This window comes from Papaver somniferum, chromosome 11, assembly GCF_003573695.1.
Source record: "Papaver somniferum cultivar HN1 chromosome 11, ASM357369v1, whole genome shotgun sequence".
Lineage (NCBI taxonomy): Eukaryota > Viridiplantae > Streptophyta > Magnoliopsida > Ranunculales > Papaveraceae > Papaver > Papaver somniferum.
The window spans coordinates 131,270,629-131,280,139 of record NC_039368.1 but is presented as its reverse complement, the minus strand read 5'-3'; the positions used below and the strand labels follow the sequence as shown (position 1 = coordinate 131,280,139).

The following is a 9,511-nucleotide window of genomic DNA, read 5'->3' as shown; positions in this document are numbered from 1 at the left end:
GCAGGTGAAAACAATGCGAAGTCTTGCAACCTGATCGCTTGAATCCGAGTCGGCATCCGTTTGTTTTGTTTTTTCTTCTGGATCTGACTGAATTCACTTGATTTATCTAGACCCCAATCCACCCGATTGCAGTGACTCATTGAGAATAGTCCACCCGATTCCAGTCCTTTTCTTAAGATAGATACCATTATTACCGTTGTCATGCTTATTCTACCAGAACCTCATTTAGTAAATCAATAACAATATTAACATTCACTAATCGGAGTGCAAATATGAAGAACACGAGTAATCTGTCTTTAAATACACAACAGTAATCAGTAGTTGCAGGTACTAATTAGACACATATCTGAGAGTTTGTTTTCTTTGATTCACAGTAACTTCCAAACTTTTTTCCTCTTTCAAGTTGCCTTAATTCCCATGGCATGCTCTAACGACGAATTGGAAATGGAGGTGGGGGTACTGCTAACTTTAAACCATCAGCTACTTGAACCGCATGTTTCAGGTTCACAGACTTACATACCTCGTATAGGACACCAACAGTTTGCCACACCTTTCTAAGTTCTGTAAGATCATCTTTATCATCAGCCTTCTGCAATGCTTCCATGAAATTCCGGTGGTACTGCTTGTAAAAACTCTTAATCTCACGTGCGTCAGTCTTTTTCACTCTTCCCGTTAAGGTGGGTATGTCTTCCTGTAAAAGGGTGACAAGAGATCGGAGTGTCAACATAAAGAAGGTAAAAGCACTTCATAAAGTGCAAGATATCGAATTGCACATGCAGAGATCAAGCAGGTTACTTTTTCTCACAACCTACATTTCTAAGAAATGGTAATTGACGGTGTTTTTCAGCTAGGTAATAGGCGTATATTATTAGGCACTGATTGTGTCTAGAAGTACAGAAGTCCTGATAAACCTATGGAGATGAGTGAAACCTATGCGGATCTCCTCTAGCATTATGGTTTATGCACGCCCTTTATTAGACCTGAGTCACCTTACAGTGTAAATAGGAGCTACTCTAGCATGCTTCGCATCTTCTGGTTGTAAGATACTTTTAATTTGACAGCTAATCTTCCGATCATTAAGGGTACAAAGAACAGCAAGTATATGCTAATAGTGAATTGTACAAGTACATAAATTGATTGACAGAAAAAGAAGAACGCTCACCCTTTCTAGACGCTGTAAAAGAGCAGATTTATATGAGCTAACACCTCGTCCACTTGAAGCTGGATCCAACTTTTGAGCTTTCTCAAAGGCATAAAATCGACCTATTCACAACACCAAAACCCCATATCAGGTTCTCCAAACAATAATAAAGAGTAACCTCAAAAGCAACTATGAAGACACTAATACACATGATCAATGCAACATTATATTAACTTGTACATCGCATCAGCAAATACAGAATGAAGAAAAGACATTTTCTGTGATAAATTACTTTAAGTGGTTCTTTTATGAGTACATTCAGTCAACCTAGCTAGTTATTGTACCATACGAGCTGTTCTTGGTCTGTCTTGTGAGCCTGCACTACAGCGCAGGCCAGGGCCTAAACACATAACTAAGAGGGAGAGGAGATAGCAGTGATAGACAGTAAATGTGAGTCTAATCGTTTCTCTCCCTTGAATTTATTGGATCAATCTCTTCCCAGATCAGTTTCATGATTGAAGAGCTTTACCCCATAGGTTATCTATTGTCTCGGCTCTCGAAAATGTAAAGGCAAGTAGGTGCATTTTACGGTAAGACCACAGTCGGGCATTTTGGTTTTATATAGACTTAAGAGCCTTTCCTTAAAGACCACAGTCGAGCTTTACCCCATAGGTTATCAATCTCATATGCAGGTATTTCTCAACCTCCATCTCCCCTTTAGTTAAGAGTGGTGGTGGTAGTGTTTTACATAGAGATCGATCTTCACCCGGCCACCATCCATGTTAAAATTCAATTTCGATCAAAATCACCTCACCATTAAACTTAACCACTCCTAATTCAGCCAATACTAGTGTAATTACACTAAAAAAGTATAAATTCCGTATAATTAAGAGAACCAAAATGAAATCGCATATTCAAGAACACTTTACCTTATCCTAATTGTTCTCAACATTTTACAAAATTCTACTCATGGGTTCATTTTCTAGCTGATAATTAAGCAACCAATCATCATAACCTGTAGTATACTTGAAGAGAAAGGAAATCCCCAAAAAAAAGAGAAAGAAAACTTACACAGATAAGCAACTCTAGGGTAACGTGCTTCAACTCCATCAGCAACACGAAGGATTGGAGCAATCTCAACAAGAGCTGGTGGTACAACCTGATCAGTATCAGTCATGGGCATAATCTCCCTTTCCTGTTGCTGCTTAGCCTTGGTATTTCTTCTTGAAAAACAAGACATGTTCAGAAAATTTCAAACTACCCAAGACAGACTCTTCTTCTTTTGCTATTTTTTAAAGACCTTTGTAAAGAATTTGTACCAGTGATGGGAGATGATCTTAGAAAAATATGCAGGTGATGAAGAAGAAGAAGAAGAGGTCAAATGGGAAATGTCTAGGAATTTTCCTCTAAGAAGAATTCCCATGCACTTTGAGTAGTACTTCAGAGTGGAAAATCACCATCACCAGATTTATGCACCTGGCTTTTGTCAGTCCATCTACGGCCATTTTCTAGTAGCATGCAAATATCTACTAATAGTGGGACCCGCTCTCCTTTTTACCTTAGCTAAAATAAAAAAACCTACTCTCTGTTTGTTTATAGAAAAGTGATATTTTTTCACTTTTTTTATTTCACTTATTATTAGGTAAAAATAAAAGAGTAAAAATAAACAAGTGAAAACATCACTTTTCCTGAAACGGAAGTTGTAATTTTTATTTCTTATAAACTAGAGTCTGAATGAGAAATCTTTGATCCTAGATGGTCATCAACTAACTCTCATTTCAAAGAAACCTACTCCGACAAGATGGCCATTGAATCGGCCAACAATTATCATATCCTAAATTGTTATGAATATTCATAATGAACTTATCGCTTTACTGAAAGAGAGCTCATGCGAACTCTCAGTTAATCAAGGAAAAATATAAGTTGATTTGTTGCTGTAAAAAATACCGACCTTCATTTGATCGGTAACACTTTAAATGAATCCCAATGTTTTATCAACCCAATTGAAATGACTTATTAAGTCACAGAACACCAAAGCTGCTAATTTCAATAGACTATCATATTATCATTTCGCAAACTATAATGGTCAGGTGGTGAGGCTGGTAGCGAAGTTACTAAGAAATTGCAGTGGTTATCAGCTAGAGTGCATCTAAATATGTTAAATGTTACCGGGAAATTAAGGACCCATAGGAACAAGCCGAACATAAGAATAACCACCAAAGGCGAGAAGCACAAAAAGTAACTCTACAGAAATAAAATGTCAAGAGCATGCACACATACTTGAGATGCATTAGTAATTTAGGATGAAATGCAAGTGTGTACATGATTCTAGTAAGATCCTTAGAAATGTTCTCAGTTTCATATTTACAAACACTTGGCAATCATGAAAATACAATCAAAATATGCATCCAAATTCAAGAGAGAACCCATACCCACATCAACTCATCTGAGCTCTACTATCACTGATCATGAACTGGTCACTTTTAACTGTAAGGGGGGATGATTTTGCTTCATCCAGGGAGCACAAGGTCTAGTTGCTGCCATGTGTGATTGTAATTGTGTGTAAGGAACACTTGGATTGAATACAAGCTGATGATTCTGATTATGAACTGGTCACTTAACTGTAAGGGGGGATGATTTTGCTTCATCCAGGGAGCACAAGGTCTAGTTGCTGCCATGTGTGATTGTTAGAGGTAATTTTTGACGGCTGCAAGTGATTTGGTATGTCACTGAGCGTGGTTTCGTGCAGACCTAAATTAAACCAAAATTAACACACAATTACAATCAGAAAACCATAACTTACAGGCAGGCCTAAAGGCGTACTTAGAGCAAATATAACCAAGCATGTGGAACTGTCGAAGACTTCACAAGAACAAACATGGCAGACAAAGACAGGCAAAATGGATAAAACTAAGCACATATGATGTTGCAGGATACGTGTAAAGTTACTATAATATATATTCAGAAAATCATAACTTAAAGTGGACTAAGGCATAAGGCGATAGCAAATTCTAACCAAACATATGGAACAATCAAAAGGGTTAGCATGACACAAACATGGCATATTACAGGAGACAATTAAAATTTTCAAAATTGAAAGCAAATCCATTTTGGGAGAAGTGTAAAGGAAGGACACTGGGGATACAGAAGCTACACTGATTAAGACCAAAAAGACAGCAAACCAAACTAGAAACAGGGAACTGACACAGGATCCACTGGTTCACATTAAAGGCACGCAGCACACACATTTGCAATCTAAATAGCTCAACCATATTAAAATGTTATGGTGAAAAGCCTTTGTACTAAGCTGACTAGAGTGAGACGTGATTTAGGTTTCAGGGGACCAGTGCCTTTCGGTGGATTAGTTTACAGTGATGAAACTAAACGTACTATAACTAGTAAAATCTAAGACCACCCAAGCTAACTAAAGCATTATACAAGAGAGCTGTATCGGTTTCCTACGTGAATCTCTACATCAACGCGATGGTCATTGTTTCACAGGATGATAACATACATTGTTTCACACGATTGTCATTATAAAATAGACGTATGTGGATGACTGCTTACTATAAAATAGGATGACCTTGACCCCTTGCATTGGAGATGCTCTAATGAATGTTAGCGGGAAGTTAAGGACCCATAGGAACAAGCGGACAAATAGAATAACCACCAAACGCGAGAAGCACAAAAAGTAACAAACACACTAAAGTTTGACCATGCCTACAGAAAGAAAATGTCAAGAATATACTGGTACACATACTTGAGATGCATTACTAATTTAGGATGAAATGCAAGTGTGTCATAATTCTAATAACTAATAAGATTCTAATAAAATCCTTAAAAATGTTTTCAGATTCAAATTTACAAACACTCGGCAATCATGAAAATACGATAAAAAAATGCATTAATCTCCACCCCAATCAACTCACCTGAGCTCTACTATCAGTAACCAATCAAAACAAGTAGATCAATATAGAATTGACTTAAAAAAATATTACCTGAAGATGATCTAGCAACATTTCGATTGATTATGATTATGAACTGATCACTCTAACTGTAAGTGCGGATGATTTTGCTTCATCCAATGAGCACAAGGTCTTGCTACTGCCCTGTGTGTTTGTTGGAGGTAATTTTTGACGGCCGCAAATGATTTGGTATGCCATAGAGCGTGGTTTTGTGCAGACCTAAATTAAACCAGAATTAACACACAATTACAATCAGAAAACCATAACTTATAGGTGGGGCTAAAGGCGTATTCAGAGCAAATATAACCAAGCACATGCAAACATGACACACAAAGACAGGCAGAACGATAAAATTAAACACGAATGCATTGCAGGAGAAGTGTAAAGTTTACTATAATATTTATTCGAAAAATCATAACTTAAAAGGTGGGACTAAAGGTATAAGGCGATAGCAAATTCCCAAATTCTAACCAAACATATGGAATAATCAAAAGGGTCCACATGACACAAACATGGCATATAAAAGGAGATATGGCGTATAAAGGAGACGATAAAAAATTATAAACTTGAAACAAATCCATTGCAGGCTAAAAAAACAGCAAGCCCAACTGGAGATAGGGAACTGACACAGAATTCACTGGTTCACATCAAAGGCACATAGCACAGGAAAAAAATTTGATCTCGCGGCGCGAGATCAAAAATGATCTACCAGCTCCTTGACCACCAGATTACGTAGATGTGACATCGTGAAACTATGGTTAGTTACTGTCTTTTTTGAACTAATTTTTGTAAATGTACTAATCATTTCATATATCTACCTGTTTCCAAATACAATATTTCCTCCTTACTTACGGCGCCAATGAGAGTAAGGAATGTCGAATGGCTTTGGGCATTTCAAATTTTCAATCACCACCATGGCCTACCATACTATCGACAGATGAAACACGCAAAACGCAGCTTATCTTCATCATCATCATCACTCGCATTTGCTCTTCCAGTCTCATCCTCCGCAATCTGCTTTTATCGAACACTTTGAATTAAGCAAGAATTTCAAGTTAAAAAAATGAATACCGTTAGAGCACTATGCTGGCAGAAATAATGCTTGAAATTGGTAATGACAGGATCAACAAAAGGCTGTCCACAAATAAAACACGCAAAAGGTAATTCATCTTCATAATCGTCACTCACATTTCTCATTCTCATCCTCATCATCTGCTTTTGAAGCCAAATTCTTCAGTGAATCTTCTGCTAGCTCATGTAAACATTAAAGAATCAAAAAGAAAACTAATCAACTGGAAAATCTCACCAACTAAAGAGAAACAAAATTAACTTGAGAGAAGAATCATTATAAATACATACCTGGTTCCTTGGATGGTTCTTTCACAGGTTGAGTGGATGGTTCAGGTACATCCGAATAAAGTTCACAAAATAAAGTTTTTCCATTCATCTTCACCAAAGAGAAGGAAGAGTTAGGTTTGATATCAAGTTTCTTGAAAGGACTGATATGTAACACAATAACTATAAGTTTTCTATCCAGTAGCAAGTCTTGCGCTTAATTTACCTGGATATATCTTTTGCATGTAAAATATATGGAAACTCCTTCTTGGCTTGAGTGCAGCTTTTCCCTAGAAAATTTGATTTCTTCTCTGTAATGTGGAGTCACGAGGCCTGCATCAAAGAGACGCTTTTAAGTGTTGAACAAGAATAAAGCTTAGTGGGGAAAATGTAGAAAAAATATTACTACCCAATGTTCCCATTACATCTATTTTATGGTAAGCAGTCATCCAATACACCTTTCACAAACATTACTAAGAAATTACAGTGGTTATCAGCTAGAATGCATCACTCCAAATGTGTTGAATGTTACTGGGAAATTTAAAAAAACAGCTTAAATTAAGGACCCATAGAAACAAGCGGAAAATAAGAATAACCACCAAAGGCGAGAAGCACATACTCTACAGAAAGAAAATGTCAAGAGTGTGCTGGTACACATACTTGAAATGCATTACTAATTTAGGATGAAATGCAAGTGCATACATAATTCTAATAAGATCCTTAGAAATGTTCTCAGATTCATATACTACAAACACTTGGCAATCATGAAAATATGATCAATAAATGCATTAGTAAATGCCAAATTCAAGAGACAACTTATACCCACGTTAAGTCATCTGAGCTCTACTATTAGTAATCAATCAAATGAAGTAGATCTATATAGAAATTGAGTTAAAAAAATATTTGTGCAGATCTAAATTACACCAAAATTAACACACAATTACAATCAGAAACCATAACTCATAAAGGCGTATTTAGAGCAAACATAAGCACGTGGAACTGTCAAAGACTTCACATGAAACAAACATGGCACACAAAGACAGACAAAATGGATAAAATTAAATAAATGCATTGCAGGAGAAGTGTAGAGTTTACCATAATATTTATTCGGAAAATTATAACTTAAAAGTGGGACTAAAGGCATAAGGAGATGGCAAACTGCCAAATTCTAAACAAACATATGGAACAATCAAAAGGGTTCACATGACACAAACATAGCATATAAAAGAAGGAGATATGGAGTATAAAGGAGACGATAAAAAATTATAAAATTGAAACAAATTCATTGCAGGAGAAGTACATTTGGGATACAGAAGCAACACAGAATACACTGATTCAGACTAAAAAAGAAAAAGCAAACCCAACCAGAGATAGGGAACTGACACAGAATCCACTGGTTCACATTAAAGGGAACGCAGCACACAATTTGCAATCTAAATAGCTCAACCATATTAAAATAGTTTCTAGTTACAGATGTATGCAATATATTAAAATAGTTTCGCAGAATAGTATTGGTATTCAAACAATGTTACAGAGAGTACAGAATAAGCACCCGCAAGTGTTTGACGGAGTACACAAATCTAAGACCACCCAAGCTAACTAAAGCACTACATAAGAGAATTGTATGAGATTCCCACGTGAATGTCTGCATCATCGTGATTGTCATTGTTTCACGGGATGATGACATATATTATCAACTTGCAAATGCAACAACATATCATCAAAAAATTTGAGATTAAGCGAGACTCCCAGTTAAAAAATAAGTACCTTAAAGAGCACAATGCTCACAGAATTAGTGCTTGCATTTGGCAACCATGGATCCACGAAAGACAACCGACATATGAAACGCGCAAAAGGCAGCGCATCTTCATCATCATCACTCACATTTACTCTTCCGTTCTCATCCTCCTCCTCATCATCATCATCTGCTTTTAAAGCCAAATTCCTCTTTCGAATCTTCTTAGCTTCCTCCCATTCTCTCTCCATCTGCCATCAGACTTATAATCTCCTTGATTTGTTTCAACCCATTGTTTCGTTGACGTCACAGTTGAAAAATGTAGCTTATTATCAGCTTTTGGAGAATTGTAGCCAATTTGGGTTTTCTGAATCACTGTGGAACCTTCTTCTCCATTGTCCTCCACTCCTCCTCACCACCATTATTCTTTCGCTTTCTTAATGTTTTTGTTCTTAGATGGTTTCCGAAAGAAACTAAACAATAGAGAATCAAAAAGAAAACTAATCAATTGGCAAACACTAAAGAAAACAAAAGAAATTTAAAAAGATTGATTATAAATACATACCTGGTTCCTCACAGGCTCAGTGGACGGTCCAGGTACATTCGAAGGTTCAGAATCCGCCGTAACTTCCTTTCCTGATCGAAAGTGTTTTTCACTAAAACCGAAAGAAAACTTTAAGAATTTACTGAAGAGAAATTCAGAGTCTGGGGAGAAAAAAATTCTAGGGTTTATGTGTGAAAAAATTCAAACTTCCTCATTTCTCTAGATGATGATGATGATTAAATCTGTTTATGGTGATTGTAACAAATTGGGGTTTAAGAATCACATCTCAATTTTGGGTAAATCAAGATTCATAAACGAAAGTGGTTTCATTCGACCAGAGAAAAATCTGGGTTTTGGGGATGTTATTCAAGAAGCAAATGGAGCAAAGAAGTGGTGGTAGTGGTTCACCCGGCTCTAGTCTTAGAGCAAGCACTGACCCAAGACCCTAGGCTGTTGGGCCAGATTTATAGCGCGTTTATATACCAGAAGTGAAAACTACAGGGAGACCCATTCTTCCTGATGTTTCTACTGTGAAACTCACGTTCCCAAACTACAGGCGCGCATCCAAATTCTGAAAGAAAATTATTCTCAAACCCAAAATATATAAAATTTTGTTTGTTTGTTTGTTTTCTTTTTTCTTTCTTCTTCTTCTTCATCTTTTTTTCTTCTTCTTCTTCTCCACTATACCTAGATCTCAGAAAAATGGAGAGATTCGATTGATTTCGAGAACAAATTCATTCCTAAATTCGATTGATCTCAACAGCAGCACCAAATCGTCTTCTTCTTCGAAT

General features: G+C 36.6%; 1 protein-coding gene across 8 annotated transcripts; it reads right to left on the bottom strand.

The window, feature by feature from the left end:
• Positions 1 to 229: 229 nt before the first annotated feature.
• Positions 230 to 9,127, bottom strand: LOC113323634 (callose synthase 3-like). Of its 8 annotated transcripts, XR_003347742.1 has the most exons (11): positions 8,742 to 9,127; positions 8,209 to 8,649; positions 6,668 to 6,774; positions 6,466 to 6,553; positions 6,295 to 6,351; positions 5,925 to 6,120; positions 5,140 to 5,325; positions 3,764 to 3,892; positions 2,213 to 3,678; positions 1,163 to 1,263; positions 230 to 691 (listed from the first exon to the last, which is right to left on the bottom strand). XR_003347742.1 is itself a non-coding variant. In XM_026571959.1 (6 exons), exons 4-6 carry the CDS (start codon positions 2,379 to 2,381, stop codon positions 428 to 430), a joined length of 534 nt encoding a protein of 177 aa, XP_026427744.1. In that variant the 5' UTR covers positions 2,382 to 3,892; positions 5,140 to 5,325; positions 8,209 to 8,649; positions 8,742 to 9,121; the 3' UTR covers positions 230 to 427. The 8 variants fall into 8 exon arrangements, 2 of the variants coding, with proteins under 2 accessions (XP_026427744.1, XP_026427743.1); XR_003347741.1 differs by having other exon boundaries at positions 2,213 to 3,892; positions 5,925 to 6,136; positions 6,295 to 6,354; XR_003347740.1 differs by having other exon boundaries at positions 2,213 to 3,892; positions 6,295 to 6,354.
• Between the last annotated feature and the right edge of the window lie 384 nt (positions 9,128 to 9,511).